At 41.5% G+C, this 20,219-nt stretch overlaps 1 protein-coding gene across 20 annotated transcripts in view; it reads right to left on the bottom strand.

The window, feature by feature from the left end:
* Nucleotides 1-20,219, bottom strand: part of Pkp4 (plakophilin 4) — a 208,356-nt gene that overhangs the window by 53,025 nt on the left and 135,112 nt on the right. For all 20 annotated transcript variants that reach the window (XM_085681086.2, XM_085681090.2, XM_085681098.2 and 17 more), the window contains one exon: nt 13,478-13,512. In XM_085681086.2, the coding sequence (XP_085537212.1) occupies nt 13,478-13,512 (35 nt within the window). The remainder of the gene's footprint in view (nt 1-13,477; nt 13,513-20,219) is intronic.

Genomic DNA, 20,219 nt, shown 5'->3' with positions numbered 1-20,219 from the left:
AACAAATTCAGAAAAAGTACAAATAAGTATAGTGATTCTACACTGGTCATACTAAACACACACACACACACACACACACACACACACACACACACCCTAGCACAATTAGTATCTTTAAAAGTAGAAAAGTAAAGCGAACAATATTGCCCTGAAAGCATCATTAGCTACGTGTCCTTAAAGTCTCATCACCCGACTGATTCTTCTATCCCCGGCTCTTAGGGCAGTGCCCTAGCCGAGTACGGACAGTGAAGGGTACTCGTAAGTACTGGAGTACTACAGTGCCCACTGCCATGCCAGCACCATCGGAACAGGAGAGCTAACTGACAGTGTAGACAGGAAAGGGGTTTCGTACTCCATCTCTAAGCAAATATGCCAGGTAGAGTTGTGACAACTTGATAAAAAGATCTATTTAATATGAACTATAAATCAACCAACCTTTATACTGCACATAAGCTCTGCAGTCATTTTCCTCCTCCTGTGCAGCCCATCAGTGAGTAGCCGTGAAGACAAAAGGTGCTGAAACGCCTTCTGATTCATTACAACAAAGTCAAATGGTGTTCAAAAATAGTTTTGCCATTATTCACTGTGTTTCTTTGAACATTTATTAACTTACAAATGCATGTACCGGCAGCCACAATGCATTAGATAATCAGAACACCAATTTTCTAACTAATTGGCAAAGTTCTCCTGATTACAGAATGGTGACGGCTGTATCTATCAATTATGTATTACTTCTGCAATCTTACTTTACAGTCTTACTTTATGTGGAATGGAAGAAGGAACTCTACCAATTTGGAGAACCCAGAGACATATAGTGTAGGGTGAACCATCTCAGAATTAGTCCTGTAATCTAGAATGATATAGTTGGTATGCTGTGATTTTATTTGGTCAGGGCAAGAAATCAAAACATTTCAAAGATGAACAACGCGTGAACACTACTTTGAACTGCATCCTGAACACATATTACTCAAAAGACAGCACAAACATGTCTTCATGAGCATTTTCAAACATCAGTTAATATCTTCCAAGAAAGCGTGTATCTAAAAATAGAGCCCAAACATTCTTTAAGGTACAATGAAATCTCCTTCTGCGCCTAAGAATGGGAGATTACTGGAATCATGGTCCTTGCTGCCTGACACATTTCACCTGAATGCTCTATTTTTTTTTTAAAGATGATTAACTAAAAAAATAACAAAGTTTCATTTATAAAAATATTACAAGGTTAAGGATAAGGAAAAACTGACATGTTATTTATTTCAGAAAGATCCTAGTCAAAGATGGACTACACATGAATTATTTTATCTTTTCTGCAATATACACCCCCAAATATATAACACACAGAGAACATCTGCTTAGACAAAGTCTTCACTGAAGAGTCTGGAGTCATTAAAATGGCTCTGCTTTGTTAAGCCACAGGTCATGCTGTTAGACTGTATCAGGCGAGAGAGGTCTGTGCTGTGCAAATCACCATGGAAACAGGAACCTAGTGCTCAGGGGAAATGTTTGGCATATACAACACTGTAACTGGTCTTTCACAGTCCAGCACACTGGAACCTTGCACTGGGTTCCCCCCATCTTCCAAGTTGCTATGGGGTTTTGGAGATGGCATTTTCTAGCAGCTCTTTCCAACTCAGGCCTGTGAACTGAGGGCCACAGCTCGAGCCTTCCTGATGGCTCTCACTCCTGAACTGACTGCAGATGCAGCAGGGGTCTACCTTCTCCAAGTGCAGAAACGTCTCTGAGGTCTCCAGTGCTCAGAAATAAAGTTCCAGGTCGAGTTCTGAAAGAGGACCTAGGCCTGGTACCAAAACGATTTCTCCTATTTGGTACTTTGTGGTATGTAAGATGTATCCCTAGGACAGACAACCAGGCACAGAGGGAAGGAGATCACCAGGAAATGTGTTTGGAGTGAATGTTCGAAACAGGGAGATAGAAACATGGACAATAGAAATGTTCCCTGGTGCACGGCAAGGAAGCAGGCTGATAATTTAAGAATATTAAAGATACATATGAGTTTGCTGACTCAACTGGAAGTTACTGTGTACGTATAACACCCTTTCAAGGCTGGACTTTTTAATGAAGTACAGACTTAAGTAAGAGAAAGAATTGAAGCTCACGTTTCTTGAAATTATTTCTAGTCTGGTTTTCCTGACTATGTCTAAGTGCTAATGAATATTTATATCGTCTTTTAAATATTCATGATAGCTCTGAATTTTTGCTCATCTAGAAAATGCTATATGAAAAGTTCTGAGGACTAGAAAACCATTGATGAAGTAGCTTTTGGTTCACTTCAAACTGAAGTCCACTCTAAAAAGCTTGCCTAACTGTATCTCATTCTGTGGCTGCAGCAAACTTTTGGTCTGTGCACTGACACAATGATGACTGATACTTTGATTTCTAAATGGCAAATTTGAAAAGCACTTCTATGCAAGACCAAAAAGATGCCTCACCATAGATACTTTACACTCCCGAGTTTTAGCCTGGAACATCAAACCATTCAAACAATTTTGGGAGGAAAAGGAATAGGGGTTTCCATACATAACCATGGCAAAATGAGTGCTTATTAGCTATTTTTAGTCTATGCAGAAATTAAAACACAGGTGTTTTACCTGACAGAAGAACACATGCTTTGTAACTATAAAAGGAAAGCCAGCTAAAGCAAGAAGAAATATGAAGTGGTCAATGAATTGACCAGATAAGTTTAACAGCTAGGTACTGAAATGGTCATCGGCCTTGGATCTGTTTTGGGAAAGTTGAAGAAAACAAACAAACAAAAAAAATCAAGAAGCTAAGTATGGCAGTATATAACTATAACTTTAGCACTTGGGAAGCCGAGGCAGGAGGATCACAAGTTTGAGGCCAGGTGGCTACAAAACCAAATCATTTCCACACAAAGCTTAAGGGCTTCATGGTGATGGAAAAAGTTATTAACCTATGGGGAAATACAGCCAAGCACTTGCAGTCACTCTCAAATAATTTTTCATGGACAGATTTTATTTCCTTTGGAAAAAATGCTATCAAATATAGAAAGGGGGCTGGTGAAAAGGCTCAGTCATGATGAGCTGGCTGCTCTTGCTGAGAACCCCAGCTTGGTTGCCGGTACTCACGTCAGGAGGCTATCATCTGCAAATCCAGCTCCCGGGGATCTGACTCCCCTTCCTATTTCCTGTGGGTACCTGCATTCATGCACGTACAAACATGGTTAAACAAAAAGTCTTAAAATAAAGAAATGGGAGCATCCGAAATCAGAAAATACAAAGATGCTACAGATTTCTTTTGATAACAGCAAAACCAGGCAGGCAAGGCGGTGTACTTGAGTTGGAGGCAGGGTCAATGTTGGGTCATCCTTAGCTACATAGGGAACTCCATGCCAGCTTAAGCTAGCTGCGGCCTTCTGTCTACAAATAGTTCATCTCTAAATACTTCCATGTCCCTTTATAAAACCAGGATACTATCCAACCGTAGTTACTTTAATGTCACACAGTGACTCCACACGCAGATTTTCCCGGTGTCTGGAAAGTGTTTCTGTTTAGCTGTCTTATACTAGTCAGTTCAAGAGAAGCCTCTTTTACTAGGACAACTGCTATTTAAGCCCTTTAATATAGAAAGGGTGACCCCCGCTAATTTTCATGTCTTCTCCATCAAGGGAACCACAGCAACAGATTTGCTTCATAGCATGAAGATTATGGGCGCCTTTTTCCAAACCCAAATTTTGAATTTAATTGTGTGTGCTGAAGCCTGCGCACGAGCTTAGAAGCTCTGCAGTGATCTGATGCACAAAGAAGTTTGGGAACATCACAGGTGAGGGCTGGAACCCTAACTATTCCAATGATGGGAAAGAAGGTAGCTTTCTGTTTGGATAGTGGCTATCATATTAATTTGAAGAAGAAAAATATGTCTGATCCTTTTGAGCCATATATGAATCCAGAAGGAAGCAGAACTGGTAGGACACATTACAATAATTCAATTAGTCCAAGGTCACAATGCTTTGCAGTATCTCTAAGAACCAACCAAATAACGATGTCAGCGTATGCTGCAATCTCTATGGAATGCTACAACTGACCAATGTTTAATAATGAATTTTTAAAATGATTTTATTCTGTTTAGTGTGGATATAAACTTAATGATAATATATCTATAACAAATGACTTTTTAAAATATTATTTAAAAACCTAATAACTTAATGAAAATTTAAATGTGCATCAAGATTTCCATTCCTGGACTCTGGTAATATTGAGCAGGCAGAACTCTAATTTGGCTTCCACAGCAGTAGAGATCATTAAGCATTTTAATAGGCAAAGAGCAACGTCCAAGTGCAGACAGGTACCCCTACCCTGCCAGCCCCAGTTCTAGAAGTCTGACAGAAGTGCCCGGATATGCTAAGGAGATTCTCACCTGTTTGTCCATGCGAGAAACTGAGAGGAAATGAAGATATCACTCTAAAAAGACAAAAGCACCTTTATATCCTTACACAGAAGCACAAGACTTTTACCATGCTGAGGAGGAGGAAGAGGAGGAGGAGAAGAAGGAGGAGGAGGAGAGGAAAGAAGGGGATGAAGTCACAGGACAACAGAGTGTGTGGTAATTTGTGTGAGGCAAACTAAGCTCACATCCATGCTTACTTTCAGACACAGCGCAGAAGGGAGTATCTGGCGCAAATCACCAGCATAGTCCTCACCGTGTGGGGTTACAGAGGACGTGTGGCTGCAGGATGGGAATGTGTAGGAGTGAAGCAAAGCTTCTCTTTACGACAGGGGTTTCCGGACTTTTAAGTTCTACCAAACAGAAAGAATATTTCAGCTTTGCAACAACTCCTTCTGTGTCTGTGGCTAGGTCAGGCCCACAGAGAGAAAGGAGGCTTGAAACTTGGACTCTAAGTTTTGGTTTTACAAGGAACTCATGCTCCTGACATTTAGAAGAGAAATAGGAAGCAAATGAATGTTAAATGTTGTCATTTGTATGTTGATAGCCACGATAAATCATGACACCCAAGATCTTCAATAATACAGTAGTCATTTTCCACACGAGTGCTGATCTAATAGTCTATCTGTCACTGTGTACAATATAACGCCACTTCCTACAGTACCCCTTCATGGATTCGCCACATTTCTACTGAGGCATAACCTGCTCCCATTTAAGCTCGGGTCTTATCTCATGATGAACTGAAGAATTTTTGTGTTGCAAATTACTTGTTCCAGATGGAGAAAAGACAGAAAGAAAAATCGTCTCAGTCTAGTCTCTCATTTATCTTCAGGATTCGTGTCTGGGGGGGTTACACCCACTCTGGTGGCAGAACTTGTACCTGGACATTTTAGAAACGAAAAATCTTTCTATATACAAATAAAATGTAGAGCCTACTTTATAGTGTTAAACTTGGCAGAGTACATTAACTTCTAATGTCACATGGGGCTGAAATTGATGGACAACATTACGAACCATGACATTTCAATACACAATAAATATAGTAAATAAATACAGAATTGTGAAAGTAAATAATTGCTTTAAAATTTCTATTTTATTGCGATCCTTTCCTGTCCCTTCTACATTTATTATCAAATATCAAAAGTCCTTACTACATTGCCCTATAGTTTTCTCCCTACTCATCTGAATCAACTGGGCAGGTATAATGTCCCATGGGTCAACTACAAGTTTCCCCTATTTCATTATCTTGTATTCCTCATTGAATTGTTTTTTTCGAGAAACCCTAATCTTTTTTAGCCTCTTAAATTTCTTACTTCTGAGCTGGGCGGTGGTGGTGCATGCCTTTAATCCCAGCACTTGGGAGGCAGAGATAGGTGGATCTCTGTGAGTTTGAGGCCAGACTGGTCTACAAGAGCTAGTTCCAGGACAGTCTCCAAAGCTACAGAGAAAGCCTGTCTTGAAAAAGAAAAAACAAAACAAAACCAAATCTTACTTCTGAGTATCAATGACCTATCACTTACTTAATGTTATTTAAGTCTTTGAACATTTCTTAGGAACCATGGCAGTGTTAAAAACAATGGGCCCGGCAAGGCCTGGTGGTTCAGTCCTGGAAAGACTGGTTACTTGGAAGACTGAAGGAAGAAGGCCCAAAGTTCAGGACCTCTTTAGGCTACAGAGTGAGTTTTCTGAGCCTTTGTCTCACAACAGAAGTAAAGGGGCTGGGAATATAGGCCATGGCAGGTGGTAGAGAGCTCGTCTTGCATGAAGAAGACCCTACCTTCAGTGCCCAATATCAACGGAAAAAAGGAAATCCCTTTGCCCGCAAACAAGGACAGTAAAACAATGGATTTCACGGACTGTGGGGGGTGCAGTGGGCAATGGCTGTTAGCTCTGAAAGTTGGGTGCTTTGGGTCTAATCCAGTTTTCTGAGGCTGATACTCTCCATCCCCCAACTTCTCACACAGACCTTCTCAAACTGGCACAGAAAAGCTGTGAATGTGTGATTTGTAGCAATTTACATGTCACAAGCTATGGCCGGAGCATGTAAGCAGCAACCGGTCAACAGTGACACGAGGACTAATCTTGTCATCTTGGCTTCTAAGTTTCCTCCTGACGGCCAGATGCTGTTACAGTTGTACATAGAATTGATGTGGTTTCCCCCTTTAAAGAAATAAGCTGCTGCTGCACCAAAAGATTTCTTTTCAAGAAAGACATTCCACACTGTGCAGCCATTGTGAAGGAGTCTATGTGTCTGTGTCCACATTCTCCCTCCCTTTGGTCCTTTATTATTTTAGCATCTGTATTTCAGTATTCTGATATTATTTTCTATTCCATTACATATTATCTTAAACATTGCCTCAAGGTTCGAAGGATTATAAACTACTGTACAAATCATACCGTGTGAAGAGACACGCGAAGATAACTGGTGAAAAATGACACACTCCTCAAACAGAAACAGAGCGGAAGGCAGCGTGGGCTGACCGTCCCTCTGACTTCTTAGAGCACAGCACGGGTTACTAGAAATATGAGACTGAGAAACATACAAAGCAGAGACACAAAACTGCAAACTCTTCTCCTCACGAAAGACAAAAAGAAGTGCACTGACGTTTCATAAAGTGGAAATATTACCTTGGTGGTATGGAAAATGCAGAGTAATGAAGAGGGCCCCGGGCCAGGAGCTGAGGAAGCCCAAAGCTTCTGAGCATCATCACCACTTTGTAGAAAGTGGTACAGACCCACAGGATGCAAGGATTTGATAAATGCCATCTCACCCTCATCCTTTGGGAAGTGTTTCTTTCCAAAAAGCTTTCCACTCAGTGCAGGGTAAATAACACCCATCATCTACCAACCACCAAGGAAAACCAGGGTTTCCTGAGCTGAATTATAAAGAAATGGAAGTTGTTCTGCTTAGTGCATCCCAAGCTCTTCCTTAGATGCCACAGTAAGTAATTTAAAAACAAAATTCAACAGCTGGGCTCAGTTTTGGCATTTCAGCAGAAGGTAGCATCCTCCAGACATCAATGCTGTGCAGTGCGAACAATTCACCTTCTTCCTGGAAGGCTTTTAAGGGAATGAACTTTTCAAATCAAATCTGCAAAACTATAAAGTGGGAGAAAAAGGCAGAGAAATTGTCTGCAAGTAAATGCAAAATATAAAGAAGATGAAAACAGAAAAGGACCTTCAGCGGCATTCCTTCTTCGTAGTCCTTTCTTACTCAGGGAGCTGAGGAAAAGAATGAAGATGCCTTTGTTGAGACCAAGCCCTGCTCATTCTGGGCAAGATTTTCACAGTCCATTCTGCCTGTGCTTCTACATATACAGAATTAATACAATAAGGTTTACAAAAGGAAAGAGAATATCAAAACTGTCATTTTATTCCAATTATTAGTTTATACTTGAACTTGTAAAGGGCATCTAATTATCTACTAGAAAAAGCACAAGAAGAATCAGAGTTTACTTTTATTCATAAAATCAATTTCCAGTTTTCCTGCCCTTGTAGCTATAGCTTACTGTCATGGCCACAGCTCAGACGCTGTCAGCACGGCTAAAGCAGGCACGTATCAGAAAACCATGATTACTGCAATGAGGCTAGGAGGATGCACACTCACACACACACACTGCCATTTATGGCTGTTAGATCTGAAAGGGAAACCCACCCTGAAGAAACAATAAATACATGAAAAGAAGCCCTGGGCTAGAGTAAAGATTGGGCTGTGGTCCTCTAAGAAAAATAAGGGACCAGCTCATCTGGGGTGTGCAAAGGTACCCAGCTGTGACGGGGGCAGCAGAACTGTTGTAGCTGGATCTCCATGCTGCCACCATACTGACGACAGGGCGGGGGTGGGGGGCATGTGGGCAGCAGTCAATTGTTACGTATTTAATTTAAATATATTTAATGCTTATACATGCACATATTTCACATTCTAATATATTTTACATATAAGATATACAAGAACCCTACTGTCCACACACACGTGTGTGCGCGCGCACACACACACACACACACACACACAACTGTGAAAACTTCTTGAAAAACTTTAAGAAAAATGTCAAGCACATTAATGGATATTTGCCTGCCTATGACACAAATCCTGAAGATGGTGATCTAAGTGTGAGGATGAGGGAAGAACCCAGATAGTGCATCTCCATCGTGCGTCTTCATCTGTCTGGGCTGTGCATCACACACATAGGAACACCCAACAGCTGTGTGGTGTTGGTAGCTAACACTCTAGCTGCCTGCTCTTGCTAGCTCAGGAAGCTAGGCAGCAGCAGCAGCTGAGAGAGAATAGCAGAGGAGACAGGTGCCACCCCATCTCAACTTCACACAGCGTTTCTGCCACAGAGTGCATCATCCTGGTTCCAACAAATACTGAACAACTTCCACCCAACCCCTGTGCCAACTCAAAGCCCAACACCCCTTTACCCCAGCCCTGAGAATGGTGGCAGACATTCAGCAGCATCGGTCTCTAGGGTGCTCCACTATTCAGCTGAATCTCTCAGCTCTTCTAACCTTACGTTCACAACTACAGGTTCTCTACACCAAATTCACTATATTGAACTAGCTGGCATGGGTTCTGGTTTCCCAATAAACTTTAATGCAGAGATATAGCTCTTACTGCTGGTCCATAAAGAATTCAAATATTAACCCTCTAACAGGAAAGAAGGGTACTGACTCTTAGGAAAACTTAGGATTTCCAGATACAAAAGACAATAGGAAGAAAATGTGAGAGGCTCAATTTCATAGACCTGGAGGGAGGAAAACTGAGTACAATCTCGTGGGAAAGCAACGTGGTTACATACATTAAAGATCTCAATAGTATACATCTTTCATACTTTTCTTCCTAAAAACCTCATAGATACATTTTTATAAACAGTTATATTATCACACTTACTTATAGCAAACATCAGAACAAATTGTAATGCCCAATCATACAGACACATACAGCTATGGAACATATTTATAGCTCTCCTTTCTAGCATCTCCTTGCCAGTTGCGGCAGTTATAGCCTCTGCTGCAATTCTCTATTAAATCCAAAGAACAGAAGTGGGCAAGCCTTCTGCTTTAAATGTTGGCAATCGTGTGCCACACCGTTCAAGGCTCTCAAATTCTCGTTATGCAATACTAAGGGTGAATTCATAGAAAAATTTCAGATTCGATAATAGATAATTAGCATCTGGGAAGGCAGAGGCCAGCTTGATCTACATGGAGAATTCCAGGCTAACCAGGGATATACAGTGAGACCCTGTCTTAAAAAACAAACTACATATCAATGTCCTCAAATTTGCTTAAAAGGACAACTATGTACAACACATAGAGATTAATTATAAGTAATTACTTTATATTTTCCTATATGTTAAAACATCTTCTGATGGGTCTGTGTACACCACATTTAGAATTGGGAAGGATTTTTTTTTATAATAAAATAGACAGGAAGGGAGCTACTTGATGTGGGATGTCCTTCTGTATATGTGTTGCTTTTATTGGTTAATGAATAAAGAACCTGCTTGAACCAATGATAGGGCAGAATAGAGGTAGGTGGGAAAACTAAACTGCATGCTGGGAGGAAGAAGGCAGAGTCATTGAGATGCCATGTAGCTGCTGCAGGAGACAGATGTGCTGGAACCTTGCTGGTAAGCCACAAGTCACATGGTAAAATATAAAATAATGGAAATGGGTTAATTTAAGATATAAGAGGTAGTCAATAAAAAGTGAGAGCTAATAGGCCAAGCAGTGATTTAATTAATACAGTTTCTGTGTGGTTATTTCAAGTCTCGGTGGTTGGGAACGAGCAAGCAGCCTCAGACAATAGCTTTGCCATTCATCACTTCTTGAAGAACAAAAAGCCAGAAACTAACCCAAGACAAAATGATGATGGCCATTACTGAAGTGCAAAGAAAAGCATCATGCCCACTAAGATAGCTGTAGTAACAGAAGTGCCAGATGTGGAGGGTGTGTGGATAGCCCTATACGCTACTGGTAGGAATGTTACAAAGGTCCAGGCACACTGGAAACCACTCTGCTAAGTGTTTAAAAGGTTCAACAGTGAGTTACCAGCTGACTGAGCAATGTGGTTCTTCATTATGCACGTAGGTAAAAACACACATCTAGAACCTTTCATAAGTATTCATAGTAATAGCCAAAAGGAGAAACAAATGCCTACTGATTCATGACTGGATAAGCAAAATGTTCTCCAATAACCCAGTAGAGGATTATTTATCAATGTAAAGGAACTGAGTACCAACACAGATGGTAAACCTTGAAAACATGATGCTAAGCAAAAAAAAGTCCGTAATTATGGACCATGTTGCATAAACGCATTAACTGAAATGTCTGGAATAGGCAATTTCATAAAGAAAGGGAATGGTTGCAGCTTAAGATTAGTAGTTTGGGGTAGAAAATGGAGCTGATGGATAAAAAGTATCCAGTCTGAAATTGACTGTGGTGATGGGAGCTTAACTCTGAATAAACCAAAACCACTGAAACGGCGGTTTAAATGTGTACATTATAGGACATGTGAATTGTATCTCAATGGAGGCATTATATTTAGAATACAGAAAGAGCTGTGAAGGAAACAGTGTGATCAGAGTCACATCATACATGTTAAATTTGCAATAAAGAAAATTCCATAAATACTGAGCATATTGAATCTGAACAGGAAGGGCTGGGCTATGACTCAGTGAGTTCTAGGACAGCCTGGGATGCACAGAAAGTCTCTGCCTTAAAAATAAAAAAAAGAAGATGACAAGGAGGAGAGACGGAGGGCAGCAGCAGTGGTGGCTGGCAAGGACAATACTAGCAATGTCCTGTTAGGTTATCAGGAGTGTCTAACCTTTAACCTTTGACATTGCCATATGACACCATCATCTACCACGTTCATGATCAAGAGTATATAACTGAGTTTAAAGAGAGAGAAACAAACAAATGCACAATTTCAAAAAAATTTTAAGTAAATTTCCAATTTTCATGACCATTCTGGAGTACATGGGATCACAGACTGCCTGTTGGATGTGACTCACATGTCCTACATGTAAGGGTTTCAAGAGCACTGAGGAACATAGTTAAGAGTAAAAACTCTTCAGAGTTTTAAAAAACTACAACACTTTGAACTCTTTGTAAGTATGCATTTTGTTTCTGAATTCATACATTTGCTCCTCTTACGCAGAGGGATATCTTTAACATTTGCTAAGGACTGGGCATTTTCCAAGGGCCCCACGTTTAGTTACGGAGCTAATGTATACGCCCTCAAACCTTGCTGACATTTATTTTTCATTCACGTATGCATGTATTCATTCGCTCGGGTGAGCAGGACAGCCATGGCTCCTGCCCTCTGTGATGGCCTGACACAGTGTGACAAGGTCGGGAAAGAACACAGGTTCCAGCTGATGTCCCGGGGTTCCTCAGCCTTCAGATCATCTCTGATTACCTCCCAGGGACAGTTCTCAGATGTTGCCGTCCACTGAGTCCACGGCACTCTGGCTACATGTCTAAACCATCGGATGGCATCTGCGTGTGCCGGGGCTATGTGCTCAATAGGAGTCCAGCCACTCTGGACTGGGGCTTATGTTCACCTTTATTTCTAGTTACTCAATGTTCTCCTTTACCCTTTTAGTCATCAAATCCAGTGCGCCCAACATCATAGTCCAAAGTGTCCCAAAGACTGGCTCTCCATCCTGACTTGCCCAGTGTTTCAATGAAGCCATCCTCCTACTCCATGCAAGACCTCAAGGTTATCATTGTCTTTTGTCCACACCAAGTCAGTCTCCAAATCCTTAGCAGTTCATGTATTCCCACACCAAATTAGGCAGTAACTTTCCAGCTGGTCTTTTCTTGCTACATTTTCTTCCCTTCAATCCACAACTACGTAGTTTCTTTCATGGATATTTAAATGATGTGACTCTTCTTCGGGGACATTCAGGGTCTCTTCCTAACTACTGAGAGACTCAACCTCCCTTCTGGTCCAGTTCAGCCCTCTAATACCTACACATCCTCTCCCTTTCCAAACTAGTTTCAAATATTCTCACACAATGCTGTACTGTGTGTTCTGTCTGCTGTGAAGGCCTCCTCTGCAGTCTGGTGGAGGTGAAGACCAGGCGGGCTTCGGGCTCACCTTCACATAGCTCCTGTAGGAGAGGCCTATCTATGTCATAAAGCGCCCACCCCCTTATTCTAAGCTAGCCACATGTTTCTTCATGGAGCATCTTTCCCTTTAGTAACATGCTATATTGAGGTTTTGCAGATTAGGAGTTTTCCCATTATCTTTGACATATCAACAGGTTGACAAACACTGTAGAATAGCAGTGTGAATAACGACATTGGGATTCTGAGACAGCGTGCAGATAAACTTAGATACTGGGCATGTGGTGCTCTGAATTTCCTTCAAGATTAACTCTTGCTCACCTTATAAAACCCCATATGCCTTGGCTGTGGGAGGGCAGGTGTGCTGTGCTCCTACTGTCTGCTAAGCAGGGAGCACAGCATCCAGCATTTGGCATAGGTGCTTGAGTACCACATACTGAGTGAAGACCGAGTACCACCCTTGTGATAGTGGCAGGTACTCTTTGTAATGTGATTCATCCTTTGTGTGGCGAGTTTATGGAGGAGATACACAAACTATATTAAAGCCTACTAGACTACTTTAGGAGTAGCGGATATTTTAAGGTGAGTATATAAAATGAACATTTCAAGTAACTCTAAGCATGAACAAAGAAAATTCTATGGAGATGGGTATTTATCCTTTTTATAATAACCTTCCCTGCTGTCCCCTTGGTTTCCTTGTGATGAAAAGCTTTAGACACACAGTTGACAGGAGGCAATTGCTGTGCAATGCTCTAACTTTCAGTTATGCTCACGGATAAAGGAGAGCAGGACCAATATATCAGAGCCAAACTCAGCCTCAGTACTGCCAAAAGCTCTGCTTGGCTTACTCCACCAAGAGCTAGAAAGTTAAAGAATAAGTGAAGCAGGGTTTATGGGGTGGGTGAGGGCTAAGTAACTTTTTTATGTGTATCTAAAACACAAAAACACTTTTTATATAATAACAATGAAGAAAACATACCTGTTGATCTCCAAGGAAATGACTTCTCAGTTGAGCTAGGGAAAAAGAAAAAAATTGTCATAAAATTTAACTTTGGGCTTATTTTGCACACCAACACTCTATTTGTCATATCTAATTGTGTAAAGGTATAAGAAAATCTGAAGTAAAATTCAAAGTTATCCTTCTAAATTTTTTTTTAAACTGTAGCTAACTATATCAGTTTGGGACATACTATGTTTCTCCTTAAAAACTGAGGTTCAGAACAACTGACATATGACAGTGTTGGCATTTGTGACGCTCTGAAGCCATATGTGCGGCACATCCATTAAAAAGCTCCGCAGGTCACTAAAATGCTGTAATGAAGCTGTGAGAGACTCCAGCAGAGATGCAAGCTAATAGGGGCATGCTTTGAACGGAGAGCTGTCTTATAAAGAGCTAGAACACATTCTTAGACCAGTACATTAACAAAAGGAAGACTTACAAGTCAGGGCAGTATTTGAGCTATATAATTTCCTTAGCTTACGGCTGCGGTTCTCAACCTGTGGTTCTCAGCCCCCTTGGGGATTTTCCAAGGAATCACCTAAGGCCATTGGAGAACACAGATATTTACCTTACTAAACAAAACAGCAGCAAAATTACAATTATGAAGTAGAATAAAAATAATTTTTGGTTGGGGTCATCACTACATGAGGAACTGTACTACTGTACTAAAGGGTCACAGCATTAGGGAAGTTGAGAACCACTGCCTTATAGTATATATATTCAAAAAATATCTTCATGTGAAAAGCGATTTGATTTGTGTGCCTCCTTGTCCTCCTCTGCCATGCACCAATTAGCACAGCACATTATGGCATTAGAGGACAGTGTGGTGGAACACAGACTAGGTGATCAAGCATTTGTCAAATGTAAACTAAAGCACTTCAGGTATGCATCTTCATCTTGAATACATAATCTACTTTATCTTACGCACAATACTTTGTCACAGGGACATCAGTAATTTTATTTTACAGATAAAACACACTGGCTACTAGAAATACTAAGATCAAACTTAAGATGTTCTGATCCCAAAGCCAGTGTTCCTAAACAGTGACACAGACAGACAGAACACACACACACACACACAGACACACATAGACACACACAGACACAGACACACACACACAAGGTGAAGGGTGGGAGAGAGAGAAAAGTCTTGAAAAGATAAAAAGTGAAGTAATTCCTTGGGGAAAGACCATAGATTTTTTTTTCTTTATTTCTTTCAGTATGTGTGCTTTTCCTTGTTTTGAAAGTAGGAAAAAAACCCCAAATACTTTTGAGGAGTATTTAATAATTTATGAAAAAGAGTTTAACTCTAGGCTTAAATAAACAAACCCTTCACAAAAGGACACGGACTCGTGAAAGGTCCAGGGCTGCCTGCTGCAGTTCTGCTTTCCTGTCTAACTCCCTGACATCTTCCCCAGGAATCTTTGCTGGATGAAAGTGTATGATTTGCCTTTGTCTACCATAGGCTCTGCAGTTCACACCGCGGACCTGGGCGCAGTTTCAAGCAGGGTAACGGCTCCCGTGAATGGAAGCAATCAAGGGGCCGGAGCTCCAGGAGCCTTGCTCCAGTTAATGTGCCCTTGTTCCATTTCAAAAGGGACATTGCGGGAGGGGTGGGGAAACAGGGAGCAAATCTTAGTAAGGGCATTTGCCTTGATCCTGGTAGCAGGTCACCACACTGTCCTTGAGCTTAGAAAGTGGTTTCCTTCTGACAACCGAGAGAAGTTTCTTTGTATTTTTGTTATTTAACTTTATTACCAAAATTAGTTTTCCGGACACTAGGACTGGTAATGCCTCACTGTGTAACTGCCAAAACCATCACATTTTATGCCAGCATGGACACATGCTGCCAACCAAACTGCCATGCAGGACTGCTTAATAGAGCTCGTGTATCTTGGGACCACCATGAAAGGTTATCAAGCTCTGAGATTTAAGTTGCATAACTTTAATGAGGTGCTTTATAATGTTTCCCATCTTTACAATTATTAACCTTATCACGTCCCTCTGGGCTCCTGCTCAGAGTAGCAAAGGCTGTGGCTGTCTGAACCCTCTCTGTGCCACGGGCCTAGCATCCTGCCTGGCTGGCACACAGGGGACACTACACAATGCTTCTCCATGAAAAGTGAAAAGGCCCAAGTCGCCCACTGCCCTGGGTGCTGGGGTAAATACTGATAGAGAGCTCTAACTTTGCTCAAGCAGTCTAACGTATTCCACCCTTTGTCCTGAGGAGGCACCAGCAGCTTTTTGGTGGGGCTGGATGGACACAAAAGTCAGGCAAAGACCATTTTGCTGCTGAAAAGGCCTTAGGTCCCCTAAATACAGCATGGTACCCCCAAAGTCAATGGTGATCTGCAGCTAAAGTTCCCTTCCTATTTTAGTTTAAAGTAATAAAACAACTCATTAGGAAAATAAGCTAATAATGAACATTAAAAATAAGCCAAACTGTCAGAGTGGAAGACCACATATTACCCAACTACCTTGACGATGCTGTGTAGAAATTGTGGTATATGTTCTTCATAACAGTGTGTTTCTCTTTTGAAAGTATTCAGTTTAACTGAGTCTCAAAGTGTTCGCTCTCTATGACTCAAGGAATGAAGAATAAATACATGGATTCTTAAAAGCTGTTTAATACGACTCATTCTGTTTTAGAGCCGGTGGAGGCAGATCCGTGTTAGAGACACCAGAGGTAGCTTCAGCCAAGAAGGAGAGACCTGCTTCCTTCTTCTCCTCTCTCCCCACCATCTATTCCTAGAAACACTTCCCAACCAATGCTGGCTGTCTACCATGTGTCTGCAGGCACTGTGCCCATAAGACTCCGCCCTGGCTCCCTTTCACGTCCCTTCTGAAGATGCCAAGCAGCTTGTGTTCTAGGAGCTTCCACTGGAATGTGAAAGACATTTAAAACACAAGGACTGAGTGAGTCATCAACAAGAGTTTTATGTCAATAGGATGATATTGTCACAATTTTGAATAACTTGATCATCAACCATTTACGATGGGTCATTCATATGTTTAGAACTGTCCAGGTTGAAAGATGAACAACAAATAAGAAGAAACTCAATGCATACTGACTGGCCGAAGCTTTGTATTTTAAATAAAATACCAGCCTTTTTTTTTAAATTTGAGGCAGAGACTATGGACTTTTGTCCTACATAGAATATGTAGCAAATCACTATAAAATTCTATACATATGGAATTAGTTTTTATTCACTGATAAAAATGGCCAGTTAGAGCTGTGTATTATGTTTGAAAATCCTCCCGAATTTGGTCTTTTGTCAGCAGTTAGGAAACTCGACTGCTCGTCCTCTGCCCAGGCCTGAGGACAGTCTAGTGAGTGGGCTGTAGGAAGTCATGTGAGAAGAGAGTGGCGGTGACCCGAGTGCTTGTCATGGACACAGCCATTGCGGTGAGCATGGATCCTGGCCAAGGTTCAGAGTCTGGTTCATGTGCCTTCCTAGAGAGTCTACGAGTGATGTCTAATCACCTCTTTCTGCTTATGCCAACCATGGAGGATGGTTGCTGGTTATTGTTAAGACTAACAGACACACACAGTCCTGTGAGTTACAGTATTTCCAAACATACTTTGTGACCAACATGTTACAATTCTTTCCTGGAAAGAGTCTGCTCTAGCTGGGACCACGGGGCCACTCACCCTGGAAAGCAGGAGTTATTTCACTGCCTAGGAGAATGTGAGTCCTCTTCATTCATACAAATGTCAGAGAAGCAGACTCATGGCCTCACCTTCCTGCCAGGGTCAAAGGTCAGGCCTCCATCCTTTCATCCCAGTTTGGCTGGAACATTCTCTCTACCTTCAAAACAGCCTTCATGGTTTGGATTTCTTACCCTTTCAGGCTCTTTCCTGCTGCTGCTACTTAGGTTTACTGAATGAATAAATGGGTGTCATTCTCCCACTGCTAACACACAAACAGACCACAGAAGACAAAATGCAAACTTCTGAGGGTGGCACAGAAGGTCCTTGCCACCTGGCTCCCTTCGTTCGCCCTTTCCCACACAAACCTACATTCCAGGAACTTGGAAGTACTTGAACTTGCCTCATATGCCAAGCTGCTTCACACTTTGAATGCTATTTTGGGGGAAGAATGTGCAGAACAGTCTAAAAATTCTTTCAAGAGTTGTTCAAATGCCAGAGCTGCCGTGCAGGTACCACAGAACTATGTATGTATGCACTATACACCGGAAACTGAACGCTAATGAAGTTTAACTTTACTTTGTGTCTCTTGCTATAAAATCAAGAACATTCTTAGAAAATGCTCCACCTCTCTGACCCAATGTGAGCTAGCCTACTTGAACACTACTGGGTAAGCACTGGGGAGGCCACAGGGAGAATATGGAGCTACCTAGAACCTCTGTCATGACACTTCCCTCATCCCTTCTCAGGTTGGCATCTGCCACTCAGATGCAAAGAACTTCATCGATGGCTAACAAAATTTAATTTGCTGTTGGTTACCCACAGTTAACCAACAGCAAATTAAATTTCACTCAGTGAACTACTCCAGACAGTGTCTTATCTGAAAACACAACACAGGCACGGGCAGGTCCCACTGTCTAGACTGTCACTTCCTAAAGTCTCCTTGATGGTTTCCATCACCATACAGCAGTGCTTCTTGGGGGAGCGACTGTGCCTAACCAGAATGGAGGACACTGAAATGCTTGCCAATCTGAAGATTTTTGGTTGTTTGGTGTTAAAGGTAAATTCCAATGGATTTTTAACTTTTTTTTTTAACAAAGGAGGCAGATTACTCATTTTATGATGCAGTAGATTTCTTGAATGTTCTTGACTTTTTCCTGAGAAAACCACTTTTTAAATATGACACCTAGAAAAGGAAAACCTCCTACTTCAAAGCATTTCCTACTGTCAGGTGAAATTTCCCTGTCTCTGGACTCCCATCAGTGATGTCATAGGCTCACTTTATACTAATCTTTGGCATGTAAGAAGAAGTGAGGGCCTCCCTAAGGCTACAAACCTCTGATGCTCCAAAACTAGTACCATCTACCAACAGGTAAACATCCAGTTCAGCTAGTTTTGTTTTTCCTGTGCTTGGGAGAGAGGGGCCTCATCTGTTGCTTTTAGATGAACTGGCTAGGAAATGTAGTCTTTACATTAGACTCATTCTCCGTCTGAGGGTCTGATAAAATTAAACAATAAATCTTGACTGTTCTCCAAACGAGCAGGTAGCTCCCCATCCTTAAACAAGATTACTTAAGTTTTTTTTTAAAAAAAAAAAGCCAAAAAAATAAAATAGAAGATGAAGGAACTATGCCATGCCTACTCGTAGAACAAGGAAGCTACTGTAAGACAAACTGACACCATCACTCCCTAGGGAGCGCTGACCACCCTGGTTTAAAAACTTCATTAGCCAAGGCAGAAGAACATTTTAGCAACAGTCTGAAAGCAATTCTTGGCATTTGACTAAACTTTTGGGAACATCTTCCAAAGTTGCGTGGTGTACATCATCAGCCTCAACAGACAAGAGACTTCCTCCTCTTCTCATGTCTTATTGGGAGTGTAGACTTCTATCTGGAGCCATGAGGCCTGCCTTCAATTCCCTGTTAGCTAGACACCAAGAACCATGCTTTAGGTTCTTGGCATTAGTCCCCTGTCTTCTAGAGTAAGAGAGAGAAAGAAAAAACATGACAACAGGCCATAATTCAAGATTAGATATCTTGTATGATGTAAATTTTTCCTGGAGAATGGTACATATTCATAATCTATGAGACAAAACAAATGAGACAGGGCAAAGGGCGTCTTCATAATTATTTATGTGATCTGAGTGTGACATTGTGGTCAGTAGAGACCGCACTCCAGATTAAGAATAATGCCCTTCACATAGCAACTCCTGACCGGACTCTTGAGCTATCCACACTTGCCAAAAGGCATTTGCTTTGTTTGGCCCATCTCCACTCCAAACCCAGTCACAAGTATGAGCTACAGCGGGGCAATAACGTAGCTGGAGAGGGGCAGACCAGATGACACTGCTCTCGCTCTCAGACTGCGCTCATATCAGTATTTAAAGCATCACAAAGGCAGGGCAGCAAAGCGCTGGGAAAGCACAGTACTGGCTTGTTTCTCTGGCCAGGGGTTTGGTAAATGCTGTGAATCGTCCACTCTTCCACTTTATCCATGCTGTCTTCCCACTTCCCAGTCTTCCATTCTGCATGCTACAAATTCTACTGTAGTTTTAGATTCCCATGTAATGGCTGTCTAAAATACATTCCAGAAAAAGGTTAAGATATTAATAAATAATATCATGACCAGTCTCTCAAAGAGAAAATGACTTTTTGTTGCTGAGTGCAAACATTCAAGGTGGAGAAAACACACGGAGCAACAGAGGCAGATACATTTTAGATGATGTTAAGTATTCTTTGACAAAAGCATTTTGTGTGAGTGCTTTGAATCTATGAATAAAAGATTTAGACGACCATATGGGAAGCGAAGATCAAAGAGGATGTGTTACTAGACAGAAATGAGACAAACAGTTCCCTGTGGCAGCCCCATAAATTACACAGGAAGGACGACTTCTGCTGAGGCCCACCCCACAACAGGTGTTCTGATTAGTCAGAGAAATCCAGAGAAGGGTTTCCTAACATCCCGGCTAGCATTTGAAAAGCTGAAGCAAATGGAAGGAAAACAGTAAGATGGCTAACACAAGACTAGACTTTCTTGCAGTGGCTTCAGTCAGGGCTCAAGATCCTATTCAGG

This window comes from Myodes glareolus, chromosome 21 (assembly GCF_982192425.1).
Source record: "Myodes glareolus chromosome 21, mMyoGla1.1, whole genome shotgun sequence".
Classification (NCBI taxonomy): domain Eukaryota; kingdom Metazoa; phylum Chordata; class Mammalia; order Rodentia; family Cricetidae; genus Myodes; species Myodes glareolus.
Note: the sequence above shows the minus strand (reverse complement) of the source record. Positions and strands in the feature narration are given on the sequence as shown.